Here is a 14,883-nt window from a genome sequence, read left to right on the forward strand (position 1 = left end):
TTATATATTTATAAAAAGGTTTACTAATATAATATATAGTATTATAATATAATATAATATAATATAATATAATATAATATAAAACAATATAACATAATGTAATATAATATAATATAATACAATATAAAACAATATAATATAAAATATTTATAGAAAGTTTACTGTTATATTATATTATATTATAATTTTATGACATTTATTATATATCATTTTATATTATAGTTCGTCTTATTTTATATAACAGATCACACTCATTTTCACCACAGAATGCTATATTATTTTTATATATTTATAAAAAGTTTACTAATATATTATATTGTATTATATTGTATTATATTGTATTGTATTATATTGTATTGTATTATATTATATTATATTATAATTATAATTTTTAAATTTTTATAATTTTTATAATTCTTATTGTATAGAACAGATTACTGTCATTTTCACCACAGAATACTGTATTTTTTTATATTTATAGAAAGTTCACATCATTATAATATATTATATTATACATTTTCTTATTTTATATAACAAAACACTAATTTTCACCGCAGAATACTATAATATAATATTTTTTGTATATTTGTAAAAAGTTTACTATTATATTATATTATATTATATATATATATTTTTTTAATTTATAGAACAGATCACTGTCATTTTCAACACTATAGTATAATATTTGTATATATTTGTAAAAAATTTACAATATTCTGTTGTATTATATTGTATTATATTATATTACATTTTTGTGTGTTTAACAGCATTCTGTGGTGGAAATGAATTTGAAGATGACATATTAGCAATTCTTGGAATAAAATATCTGCATTAAAAATGTTAACATTTTATTAATGCTAATGGTTAGATTTCCGTTGCTATCATATTCTGTGGTGGTATTGACAGTGATAACAAATGCATTTTTAACAATTTTTGTGAAAAAAATTCAGTAATTAAATATTATTTTCCTACTTTTTTAGTTGGACAAAATACCACTGTATACTTTACTTGTTTGCATAATTCCATTATAAACTCATTTCCTTTCCTGAGTCATGTACAGCAAAACGCTGTCCAGTTGTTAATGGTGATGAATTCTTCTCCATTTGTGTCGCAGAGCACGTACATCCTCTCGAACAGAAAAGCAGGTCTTGCCACTCGTAAAACAGAGACTAAAACTAGACATGAAATGTGGAAGCACCATCTGACATTCCTCTGGAGTTTATGGAGGAGGCCGTTAAACAGCAGGGAAAAGTTGTTTGTGTTAAAGTGCCGATGCTGAGCTGAAAAGACGACACAGGAAGTTGCCATTCAGCCCACGCCATTGATGTGCATTTGCGTGGTGACACCCGCTGTTTTCCACTCTGACTTCACAAATTCCATTTAAAGCCTGAATAACGCAACTATAATTGGGAGCTTTTTGAAGCCTCGTTCATTAGGGATGACCCAGGCGGGCGTTCATCCTGACCCGGCGCGCCTCAGCCATGCCCTCACATCTGACATGCAGTGTTTTTCAGAGCGCTGCATCTCCTCATGAATATTTAATTAGAAGGAGACTCGCAGAGGGTGGCCTAAATATTCTGTGTCATGCCACCTCAGATCCGCAGGTGCTGGAATTAAAGGGACAGAGATGCACAGAAGTGGGACTGTTTCAGTAATGTTTCATCGCTCTTGTTCTTGCTGTTTTTAGTGCTTGGATTAAAGGTGCATTCATCTTTATCAAAGGAATAGGTCATCCCAAAATAATACTCTTATTATTTATCTTGTCATTGCAGATCAGTATGACTTTCTTCTGTGGAAAATTAAATATTTTTAAGGAGTCAATATCAGCAAGAACTAAGAATAACTTTTAAAAAAGTAAAGAAAAAAAAATACAATTATTAATGTCTTTTTTGTACATTTTAAAATTAATAAATTAACTAAAGCATTAATTGACTTACATAATAATTGTTGCAGAATTTATTTCAATTTAAGTGGTATTTGGAGGAGAATAATGGCTAGAACAAAGAATAACATAAAAAATAAAATAAAATACAGAAAATAACAATTATTGCAATTATTGTATTTTCATCACATTTTAAAATAAATAAATAAATAAATAAAGCATTAATTGATTTCCATAATTGTTGCAGAATTTATTTATTTATAACCTTCAGTTTAAGTGGTATTTGGAGGAGAATAATGGCTAGAACAAAGAATAAGATAAAATAAAATACAGAAAATAATTATTGCAATTATAAAAATTATAAGATAAACTAAACTAAACTATATATATAATAAAGAAAATACAATGATCAATGTCTTTTTATCACATTTTAAAATAAATAACTAATGTATTACTTGATTTGTTTGAATAATTGTTGCTGACCTACTCTTATAGTGCTTTATTTATTTATTTATTTAATGGCGCTTTGTAATTGTAATATTTATTTATTTATTTATTTATTTAAACCTTCAAACTAAAAAAACTAAAAGGGCAAAAAGAAACCATTATTTTGAAAGTCAGCTAATGCTTTTATTTGTTTATTTATTTATTTATTTATTTATTTGATAAAAGACATTATTAATTGTATTTATATTTTCTGTATTTTATTTATTTTATTTTTAAAGTTATTCTTTGTTCTCTGACAATCGATTGATTATTTATTTAAAAATGTGAATAATTGTGAATAATTGTATTTTTATTTTATTTTTTTATTCTGACCAATATTATCCTCTAAATATCACTCAAATTGAAAGTAAATAAATAAATAAATAAAAAGCACCATATGAGTAGGTCTGCAACAATTATTCTGAAAATCAATTAATGCATTATTTATTTATTTATTTTAAAATATGATAAAAAGACATTTATAATTGTATTTTTATTTGTTATTCTTAGTTCTGACCAATATTCTACTCTAAATAACACTCAAATTGAAGGTTAAATAAATAAATAAAATTAATTACATAGCACAGTAAGAGTAGGTCTGCAACAATTATTTTGAAAATCAATTAATGTATTATTTATTTATTTATTCATTTTAAAATGTGCTAAAATAAATTAATAATTGAAAATAATTTATTATATATAATTATTATAATATAATTGTTTTTAATAATTATAATTATATAAATTATTATAATAATTATTTTTAATTTAATAATTAAAAATAATTGAAAATAAATAAAAATAATTTTCTGTATTTTATTGATTATTATTTTTTAAGTTATTCTTTGTTCTCCTCCTAATACCACTTTAACTGAAGGTCGGTAAAGTGATCCGAACTTACCATCACTAGTTGTCTGTGGGTTTGGCAAAAGGATGGTGGGATGGTGGTTGGTGCTCGGGGTGGTGACTAAAGGCGGTGACTGAGTAGTTCGGACGTCGCATTTTTACAAAAGTCACAGCGGCTGGTTAAAAGGCACAGCTACTTTATGCAGGCTTTGTGCAATTTACTATAGCCCCTAGACCTCAATTATCATGAAAAGTTATCATGGAAATTTCAGTTTTGACAATATGGGACGGTTGGGACCTTTAATAAAGCGTGCAGGACAAGCCTTTACAGAAAAGATTAGAATAGCCATGCCTTTATGCCTGAAATTTATAGAAAGACTTCTTAGAGGAACAGGAATCTCACAAAGCTGTCTGAGCAGCACCATCAAAGTGCAGACAGGGCCCTCTGAGTTAGTGCAGTAGTCATGTTCTTGTTTACCTGAGCTCCTGTTGATTCGAGCAATCGTTCTCTTCGAAATGCTCCCGTGGACTGGAGTTGCACTAAATTGGAGTCTCTGGGAGCAAGATAAAAGCTTCAAGTGTGTGTCATCCTGTCTGGTTCTGTTCTTCTGCTGTCAAATGAACGGTCCAGGAGCAGCAGCTTCAGAAATCTCTTTGTTGTTTCCAACCCAGCTTGGGCTTTTTAAAAGCAAGAGGGCATCTATGAACTTGAGGAGATCCTCTGAGGAATTCCCTGCAGGGGGCCCTGACTTGATGGATCAAAGCTACTTTGAATAAGCTTGGTTTCAGCACTCCACGCTTCTCCTTATGAGCAGTGCATGGTCTTCGACACCACAAAAAACATGTTTGGGATTTTCAGGATTTGCCACATGCCATTTTCCATAGGTTAAGCTTACATCCTTGGGTCAAGATTCCAGCTTGACTGTCTGTATACTTGAGAGTTATTATGAACACATTTTATCTATTCCGTTTTAGAACTTGAATAGGAATTTGTTTTTAAGTCTTCATGCTTGTTTTTACTTTTCTGTGATTTATGCATCTTACACCTTAGCTATTGTTCTTCTACTGTATTTTACTGTTTTCCCTGAAACAGCACTACTGTCACCCCAGTTATTAATACTTAAGCTAGAAACGGCTTTATGTGCAAGAATTCTTTAGTTTGAGAACAAAAACAGGAGAGGAATCATATTTTTGCCTGTGACTGTTGCACCTATACTGTGCGGTTGCATAAGTGTTCTCAGTGGTTGTAAGTGCATTGCTAGGTGGTTTCTAGGATGTTCTGGGTGGTTGTTAGGTGTCAAAAGTCAAGAGAGCCTGCTCTTATATATGATATTCTGATCCCTATAGATGACAGGGTTTTTTCTCTATTGCAGGTGCTATTTTATTATTATGTTTTATTATTATTATTATGTTTTATTTTGTGTATTATTTTATTTTTTTTAGCAAATTTGTTTATTTTAAATTACATTTTACTTTATATTGTTATCATTTTTTTTCCTTAATTTTTCTTATAATTGTAGTATTTTTGTTGCAAAAGGTGAACATTTTATTTCAATATTTTACTTTATTATATTTTAGATTTTACTTTTATTTTATTTTATTTTACTTTATTTTATTTTATTTATTTTACATTTTTCTATTTTATTATATTGTTTTATTGATTTTACTTGATTTTAGTTTATTTGATTTAATTAGATTTTTTTTATTTTACTTTTGCCTTATTTTATTTTATTGTTTATTTTATTGTACTTTATTTTACCTTATTCTATTTTAATTTATTATTTTACTTTATTTTACCTTATTTTATTTTACTTTTGCCTTATTCTATTTTATTGTTTATTTTATTGTACTTTATTTTACCTTATTCTATTTTATTTTATTATTTTACTTTATTTTACCTTATTTATTTTACTTTTTGGGTTTGTTTTTTGTTTAACTTTATTTTACTTTTTTATTTTATTTTCCTTTATTTTGTTGTACTTATTTTATTTTAATTTAATTTAATTTTGTTTTGTTTTACTTTATTTTACTTTTTTTCATTTTACTTTATTTTATTTTGTTTTATTTTACTTTATTTTATTGTACTTTTTAAACTTTATTTTACCTTATTCTGTTGTATTTTATTATTGTACTTTATTTTATTTTATTTTTTTATTTTGCTTTATTTTATTTTACTTTATTTTACCTTATTCTATATTATTTAATTTTTTTATTGATTTCACTTTATTTTACTTTATTTGATTTAATTTTAATTTTATTTGATTTTGCATTATTTTATTTTACTCTTCTTTTTTAATTTAATTAATTTTATTTTATTTTATTATTTTTATTTATTTAATTTTTTCACCAAAAGGTGGAAATCAGTCTGAGCACTTAAAAAAAAAAAAATAAAAATAGCAGACCTCTCTTCCAGCTGCATGAGTTAGTGTCATTCTTGTAGTAGAATGTAGGGTGACTTATACTATAAAATCTGTAGACCTAGGTGTGCTAGTAAAGCTATAATTCTTTCCTTAACAACTTCTTTGCATTGTCTTCTCTATGTGTTGTAGACATACTTTCTGGCAGTACCGCAAAGAGAATCCCAAGTCCCGTGTGGGTGACCCTCCACCAGACGGTCTTCCTGGCTTCAACAGCGGCGTAATGCTACTAAACCTCGACGCCATGCGTCGCTCCACCTTATACAACCAGCTTCTGGAGCCCGAGCGGGTGGCTCACCTGGCGGAGAAATACCACTTCCGGGGCCACCTGGGCGATCAGGATTTCTTCACAATGATCGGGATGGAGCACAGGGAACTCTTTCACCCCCTTTCCTGCGGCTGGAACCGACAGCTTTGCACATGGTGGAGGGAACACGGGTATGGTGACGTCTTCCAGCTGTACTATCACTGCGATGGCCCCGTGCACATCTACCACGGCAATTGCAACACCCCCATACCTGACGATTGAGGTTCAGAGTTTTCAATTAAACTCTTTTGGTTTGCACATCTTGAACAAACTTTAAATCAAATGGACCGAGGCAGAAGGAGCTCGTTGTTTGAGGTGCTAATAGTGTTGCATTCCCATGACTAATCACATTTACACAATATACTCCAGCCATTACCACATTAATCATTCATTTAACACCACTGAGGCTGTTTGTGCCTTTCCAAAGTTACTGAAAGAGTCTGGCTTAAATACCAGTTGTTTTTCTCTATTTAAATAATGCAGTAGAGTTTTCTCATGCAGGTGTTTCATCAAATCACTCTTTGACAGCAGGTTGGTAAGGAGCCAATCAGAAAGTGTTTTCCTTGTCGTGATGCCACTCTGTGTTGTTTACAGGTGCGGTTGCACTCTTGCATTCACATTAAGGTAGCACTTATCTTCTGCATATAATTTGTACTGTCATTAACCTCTCCTAACTTTAATTTCATGCAATGCATTCCCACTTTAAGCCACATTTTCACTGTTTTTATGGAGTGATTATGAGAAACGAGAGGGGAAAGGGTGTTGACCCACTTTTCTCTGATGTGCAAGTGAATCGCTTTAGAATAGCCAAGATAGCATCTAGAACATCTGATCGGTGGTCTCAGCAGGAAAATGCTGTGATCCGCCTGAGAAATGTGGAAGTGGGATTTGCCGAACTATTCCAAAGGGAACAGTCTCTTTCCTAAGGGAGATGTACTGTACGCTGGATTTCGAGGGCAGAGCTCTGGCTGTTGTGGTTGGCTGGCATTTATTGAGCGATGTTGCTGTTGGCGAAACTGAGCGGGATTGTGTGAAATGCTCGTAAAGACCTGCACAGTGTCAAATCAACAGGCTGGAGAGAAAGAACTTGGTAATGAGGCCTCATGTGTTGGCGGGCAGCCATGGGATCCCACTTTGGGCTCTTTTGTGTCCTGTATTGTGAGGTTAAGGACTGTGCGTCTTTGGCATCTTTCTTTGGTGAATTTGTTTTTTGTTTTGTTGGGAGTGCAGTCATGTTTTGTCTAGACCAGCTTTTGCCTGATCGAGTTAAATGCAAAATGTTTAACTAATTAACCTTTAATCTGCTAGTCCAATTTTACAAAGCATGTTTAGGTGTAAATCTTATTTGTATGTTATCGTTCAAAAGTTGGGGGAAGGAAAGATTTCTACATGGGTTAAAAATATTTAATCGAAAAGTAATCGAAACCGAAATTCAGAACCTCTTTTCCCATGTCATTTTTTTTTTAAACCTGTTAATACATTCCCATTAAAAACATATTACTGTGTGTGTAGTCTGCGTTATACGGACATGTATGACCAATGCACTTGCGTCTTTTGCAGCGTCGCGCACGTAAATGGCACGTTTAAGTTGACGCCGTGTCAAGTTAACAGAATTTAGGGGCCATTCACACAAAACTCGTTTTTCCTTTCCAGTGCGCTACTTTTCTATTGTTCTTTTATGTAAACGCGCTTGACAGACGTGCATGATCGTTACGCTCGCGTTTCTCTTTTGCAAAACATGAGTGCTGTGCACCGCTACTAGTGTAACTGTCAGTTCCAAAGCAGTGGACCAATCAGAAGAACTCGGGGGCGGGGCAAGCGTTGCAAGCTTCAGTTTAAAGCAGGAAGTTGGCATGACAACTATTTTATTTGATGGCAACATGGCGAAGGAGGCGCTCATAGTGACTGTGTCCGGATACCCTGAATTATATAACATTTCTTCAAGCGATAATCACAACTTGTTCCTTAAAAAAAGGCTTGGAGAGAAATATCTCTGTCACTGAATGTTGTCGTTATTGCATCATGTGTGAAAAGAGCGTCTCGAGACCCTCGTGTTCTACACAACCGGCAACCTCCCGGTCTCCCTCTTTAAGTCAACACAGAAGTGACTAAAACTGCAATTCATCGACTGGCCGCTAGAGACTGGCTGCAAAAAGGAGTCAATCCCATAGACTCCCCATGTTAAAATGCCCAATTTTACAGCAGAAAAAAAATATGTTTACAGCCTGGTACAAAAAGTGGTTTTGGTCTATATAGCTAATTGTGCCCTTCATGTCAACTGTGAGGGGGGTGAATTTTTTTATAACTCATCCGTTTAAATTATATTAAGCCTTAAAGTTCTGCATAATTTATGGCGTGGCCACTTGAGTGACAGGTGGATTGCCGCTGCTGTCACCACCGTTGTGCTAGGTGGGCGTGGTTTCAGCAACCAGCCCCACCCATGTCCCACCTCTTTGCCCATTTTCGATTACCCGGGAGTGACGTGCAGTGACGGTCGACTCCCGCCCACTAAGAGCTTCAAAAATGCTCTTCAGAAACCTACGGGTGACGTCACGGACACTACGTCCATATTTTTTACAGTTTATGTGAGAACGTAAAAATCATTAAGCAACCGTAAAGAAGACGGCGCAAAGCGGCGTTTTTTTAAGTCCAAATTATGTATTATGAGGACGATGTTTAGGCAATACTTACTTTTTTCGTTTCACATCATTTCTAGTCTCAGTGCTACCTGAGGTGCTGTTGCTAACAGCAGACATGTGTTTGTACAAATGGAAAAAAATCGTTAAAATTAGCTTAAGTTTAAAACGTATCGACACAGATTAAATGAAAGCCTAATGGTAGAATCGTATACTGATGGAATTACAGTGGTATAAACTATAAAACATTTTTCTACCTAATCTGTCACATTGTAAAGACTACGGCACACCAGCTGTTCTCCAGTAGTAGACGGCTACAGTAGAACGTCAAGAAGTAGCAGTTAAAGTCGCGAACGCGCAATATGACGTCAGAATGCTGTTGCCGTTCCATCCGTCACTGCTGCTTAAAGTCTCTAGTGTAACTGTCAGTTCCAAAGCAGTGGACCAATCAGAAGAACTCGGAGGCGGGGCAAATGTTGCGAGCTTCTGTTTAAAGTAGCAAGTTGGCCTGACAACTGTTTTATTTGACTACAACATGGCTCATAGTGACCGGATAGCCTGAATTGTATAACATTTCTTAAAGCGATTATCACAACTTGTTCCTTAAAAAAAGGCTTGGAGAGAAATATCTCTGTCACTGAATATTGTCGTTATTGCATCACGTCTGAAAAGAGCGTCTCGAGACCCTCGCGTTCTACACTGCGTTTTTTTAAACCACCCCTGAGCGCTGCGTCTCGCGTTTTTAGACGCAAAGACGCGTTTTGTGTGATCAATCAGTGGACCAATCAGAACACCATGGAGCAAGCTTTGCAAGCTTTAGTTTACAGTAGCAGGTTGGCACGGCAGGCTATTGCTTAAAAAGTCTCTTATGGTCTGCGTTATGATTAAAAATACAGTAAAACGGTAATATACTAAAATATTATTGCAATTTAAAGTAATGGTTTCTTCTTTGAATATATTTTCAAATGTAGAAGCGTTACTTATTATTATCACAGTTGTGTTGTTTAATATTTTTTTGGATAGAAAGAATACCATTTATTTGAAAAATAAATAAATATTTTTCTCTTTTAATCAATTTAATGCATCCTTGCTGAATAAAAGCATTAATTTATTAAAAAAAAAGTCTTACTGACCCCAAACTTTTGAACAAAATTTTTGCATTCGATTCACAGCAGCAGTTGGTTTTAAGAATGACACCGAATCATATGCATGTTTTGTGTTTACCTTGTTTTCCATGAACATCTTGTTTCATCTAATTTTTCTAAAGGAATCTCTCAGGGAAGATTGATAGAATAAAACAAGTTTTAATAGAAGGAAACATTTATATAACCTCCTCAAACTACAGTAGTCAGCATTTGAAGTGGATCAAAAATGTTCCACAAAGTTTTCCTAAGACAAGAAGGGATATTGTTTTGGTTTTAGGACAACTTTGATGAAAGGTTTTGATCCACTTCAAATGTTGACTACTGTAGACTTTTATATCCATCTTTTTCTGGACGTGGAAGTCCAGTCTCTGGTGTTTCTAGTAAAATGAACGTATTTTCAGAGCCCCGACTGGGGTGAAGTTCACTGGATTTTGTCAACAAAATGATAAGAGCACACATTTCAACACATTATTTTATTATTTCACACACAGTATTTTAAGTGCTGCAAGCCATGATTGTTTGTTTTTTTTGTTATCATTTATGAAAGTCATACAGCTCCGGGCACAGACAGATTTGCTGGTTTGCAAAACAAATAATTGAAAGAAATTCCTTAAGCTAATTGCTGTTACTGTGGCGCCAACAACAGCACTGCTTAACCCTGCACTTTTATATGTAGTTACTGAAAAAAGTTTCAGTTTAATTAATTCAGTCAATCTTTTTTTACCCCGTTTTAATGTTTTTTTATCAATACCGGAACATGAGAGCACCCAAACGAAAGTTAGAATCCATCATGTTGATGCTCATCGGTTACCTCCAAAAAAAAGATGGATGGTACAGGTAATTCTTTCTAAATAACACCCTGTTTGTCTTTTCATTTTGAGTATTGAATGTAAAACACACACTTGTGTAATATAAGTTGTGTCATAGAAATTGAATGTATTAGAGTTCCAGAAGTGAAGGAGAATCATATTTGTAATATATCTAATATATCGTTCTCTCCATGTAAATGCACTGGTGGTCCAAATAAACCTTTTATTTCTTAAGATCCTATTACATTTCTCTTTCTTTATGCATAAAAAATGCCGTACTCTGCATGTTTTTGCATGTTGCTATATCAGCTTCATTTTGAAGTGGAGCTCTCACAATTGTTAGATGACTCTCCAGCGGAATATCCATGATGGGTTTCGCTTATTTGATCAAGCGTCCTTATGTGTTGTGCGGAGGCCTGTGTCCCTTTATCCCAGTTTCAACTTGTTCCAATTTTCACAGCGTTGTCTGAGCTGGCAGTGTTTTGCAGCATGAGTGTCGAAGAAATCAAAGCGGCGATGTGACCTAAATTCTGTCACCTCACAACACAATCATCACGATTTTCTTCCTGTTTGTCAGCTGCTTCTGAAAGTCATCTTTTGTCCCTCTCTGTTCATATTGTTTTTTTGGCGACCTGTGTGTTACCTGCATGTCTTTTTTTAACATTGGGCATTTATTGCTTATCAGCTTTAACGTGAAGCTAATCATATTATCTGTATTGACCACATTTTTTATCGGTTCATGCTTCATTAAAATTTGATTAAGATTTAATATCATCCTTTCTCTTCGATGTTGCAAATGATCAGTCTGCCTTCTGTTTCTCAGGTGTGTGTGTAATTGATCAACAAGGATGCAGTCTTGCCATTAAGGCACTTTGTCATACAAATAATTTCTATACCGAGGCGTTTGCACTGTAAACACTTATCTTGATGGATGCCAGCTTTTTTAGTAAATACATTCACTGTGGAAATGTGGGTCAGACTCGTGCGGCAGTCCCTTCTAATATACCATTAATTTCCCATAATTTCAAGCTCATATGTTGGCCGAGACGCCAGTCCATTGCTCTGTGTAACTCAATAAGCTGAATCACGTCACACATGACATTTGTAAAGCCTGTGAGGGGGCATGAGCAGAACCGAGTCCTCCTTTTCAGCCGGATGAAACGATGTGTTTTGTCTCCTCAGGCCCTCAGTTGTCAGTAAGATGTCGGTCATTTGGGCTTTGCTCACACTCAGAAAACTGCAGGTGAGGGCAGCACTGACCTACATTACTGTAGCACACTAACCTATTTTTCCACTCCTAAAATTGTATCCTGATATTTTTGTTTACTTATTGTCATGGAAGCGCCAGGTGCATCCGTTGTTTGTTTGTCCTATAAATCTGGTTATATAAAATTTTGTGCAGGTGCGTTATTATAAATTGAATGGATTTTCAAAGTGTTTGTGTGATTCGGTAAGACTAAATATCAATTATTTAGCTCTCACTGTTCAATTCCAGTTGTTTTTATAACATTTTTTTTTAACTGTGACGTATTAAACCTATTGTCTGTTGCATGCATATTTTAATTATGCAATGAAATGAAATATGCAGTTATGCAATGAATGTCAATGGGGTACAACTTTTTTAGACCTCAGTGACTTACAGTTTTTTAGGGCTGTAATGATTCCTTGATTAAATTCGATTATTACAATCCTCGATTGCATTTTGCCCATATCAAGTAACCAGCAAAATACCGGAAGTGCCGCATTATCACGATTTCAAAATAAAAGTTTAAACCCTCACTCTTTGTTTACATGTTTTGATGTCCACATATTCAAAAAATGACAGTGGCTGTAGCATTTCTGTCGTAAAGAAATATTAAAGATTATGTGGACGTTTGAATTAAATGTTGTTTAGTCAATATTAAACAAGGATTAGATTACGCAGTAACGTGTAAAAACAATCGTCAGGCTGTTGGTGCCCTCTTCAGTAATTTGGTATAATGCGTAATGTATGTTAACGCTATTGTTTATAATACATTATGTATTTTAACAGTTTTGTTCTATAAAACCGTATGATTACTTGCTTTTAATACTTTATTTGAACTACTTATTATTTCCTCATTGACATTATGTGTGTATTTTAAGTAATTCTAATGGCTATTGTTCGCTTAGGTCTATTTTTTTACTACAAAAAAATTAATTACAACTATCTGATTACTCGATTAAATCGTCATTTAATAAGCGTTAGTGACAGCCCTAATATTTTTCTTTAAAATATCTTATTTTGTTACATAGGTGTGATTCTTTAGAAATAAATATCCTTTATTTTGTTGATATTACATATTACATAAACGTCCATTTGTTCCCATTACTTTTTTGCCAGTTAATTACTTAACAATGTCCATTGCATGAATAGGTTTAAATATTCACCTTAAAGGGATAGTTTACGCAAAGTGTGTGGGTTTTTGTTTTTTGTCCATATAGTGAAAGTTAATGGTGTCCAGTGTTGTTTTTAACTTCAGTGACTTTCATTTTTTAGGAGAAAAAATACACAGAAGAAAAGAAAGCTAGTGGCACAGGTTTGAAATGACATGGTGGCACATAAAAGATGACAGATTTTTTATTTTTGGAAGAGCTATTCCTTTAAATGATGATTTTCACATAATGTTATTATCCCACAGATGCATTGGCAGAACATGGACATCCAATTTACTTTTGTTCTATTATTTGATAGGACATATTCAGACTGGTGCTGTGACTCACTGTTCTGAACATTGGGACCTTTGAAATTGAAATGCACCCAAATGAACATCATTTCACATCTTTTTTTTTTTTTCCCCTTAGAGCTCTGTGTGTTGGCAGAAGTGCTGTAGGGTACTAAGATTTCATCAGAAATGTTCTGATGAAATCTTATTGAAGTTCAGTGCTACCTAACATCAAGGGGAGGTAAGAAAAGACAGAATGCATCCTATTGAGAATTGGTTTACAAGGTTTTAAACTGAATAGGGAAAGTAAATGAATACAGTGGAATATGATATAAGATATTAAATTGTGTGCTATTATTCTTTTAAGTGATTTTCAACTACGTAGATCAATATCAAACAGGCAAAAATAGTTTAAGGAGACCTATTATGCTACTTTTTACAATATGTAATAAGTCTCAAGTGTCCCTAAATATGTCTGTGATGTTTCAGCACGAAATACCCCACAGATCATGTATTATATAATTTTAAAAATGCCTATTTTGAGTGGAAGCAGAAATGCGCTGTTTTCACGCATGTCTCTTTAAATGCAAATGAGCTGCTGCTCCACGCCCCCTTTTCCAGAATAGGGCTGTGCCTTAACAGCTTGTGCGCCAGATACTCTGCTAAAAAACATCTGTTTGGCTTTGATTATCACATCTGTTGTGCTGAAATCATGAGTTTTAAACCATATTCGTTTAAACTTTGCGCGCAGAAAGTGTCACACGCCATGTGAGTGCTAAACTAAGATCTCTTTCATGTCTTATGGCGCTTAAACTGTCAAATACACACGTGTTTATGTTAAAGACACATGAGTTGCAAAAGCAGTCAGTTATGTCTGGGAAGGTAAACAGCTGGGAAAGAAATCATGTTTATATTAGATCTGTGCGGCAGCAGTGTAATATACAGTAAATACATCAATGAATCCACTTTCAATGCAAAATGTTAGCAGTGATACATGTCTTGTTTATTTTTTGACTGTTTCAATTCAAGTAACACGATTTCTTAGGGTATTTTTCTTCTTGTGGGCAGTATTGCCTTCCACATGTATGGTATGCATTTTCAACTGAGTGTGATCTCTCTGAAAATTCAGCAGCCCTTTTTTTGGAAAGTCAGTTAGCTGTGAGAAATTTAAGTGATGGGTATCATTGTATTCCTGCCAGATAAAATGAAAGCCGTGCATTGTGCCTGAAATTGAGTTTCAAAAAATGATGGTCCAGGATAATGAGGTTAAATTACCCAGGTGCGATATGCTTCCATAACCTTTGTGCCCGGCAAATGATGGAAGTCGTTCTGTAGCATCTTTAGAGAAAGCCCAGTTTTTCTTAGCGTCGTCACTCATTTACATGCAACAGGTTTTTGGATAAATACTGGTAAAATAAACATGAAATGATACCTTTTTTAATAACATAATGTCACATAACAAGAAACAGGGTTTGTACAAGGTGCTTAAAGTGCTTGAAGATTTGACTTTCTGAAATTTAAGACCTGGAAAACCCTTGAAAATAGCAATATACTTGATGAGGTACTTGAAAAGTGCTTGAGGTGTTGATAATGTGTCTATGAAATGGTTAATTTTGTCAATAAGCATCTATCTTTTTACGCAAAATTCACTCGATTCAAAAAACATCATAC

The 14,883-nt window shown here is 33.6% G+C and overlaps 1 protein-coding gene across 1 annotated transcript in view; it reads left to right on the forward strand.

The window, feature by feature from the left end:
- xxylt1 (xyloside xylosyltransferase 1) overlaps positions 1-10,762 on the forward strand; it is a 51,523-nt gene extending 40,761 nt beyond the window's left edge. Inside the window, exon 5 of the mRNA XM_051122117.1 lies at positions 5,764-10,762. Coding sequence (XP_050978074.1) covers positions 5,764-6,160 — 397 coding nt within the window. The 3' untranslated portion in view covers positions 6,161-10,762. The remainder of the gene's footprint in view (positions 1-5,763) is intronic.
- Positions 10,763-14,883: the final 4,121 nt, after the last annotated feature.

The sequence above is a fragment of the Labeo rohita genome, chromosome 11 (assembly GCF_022985175.1).
Source record: "Labeo rohita strain BAU-BD-2019 chromosome 11, IGBB_LRoh.1.0, whole genome shotgun sequence".
In the NCBI taxonomy this organism is placed as follows: Eukaryota; Metazoa; Chordata; class Actinopteri; order Cypriniformes; family Cyprinidae; genus Labeo; species Labeo rohita.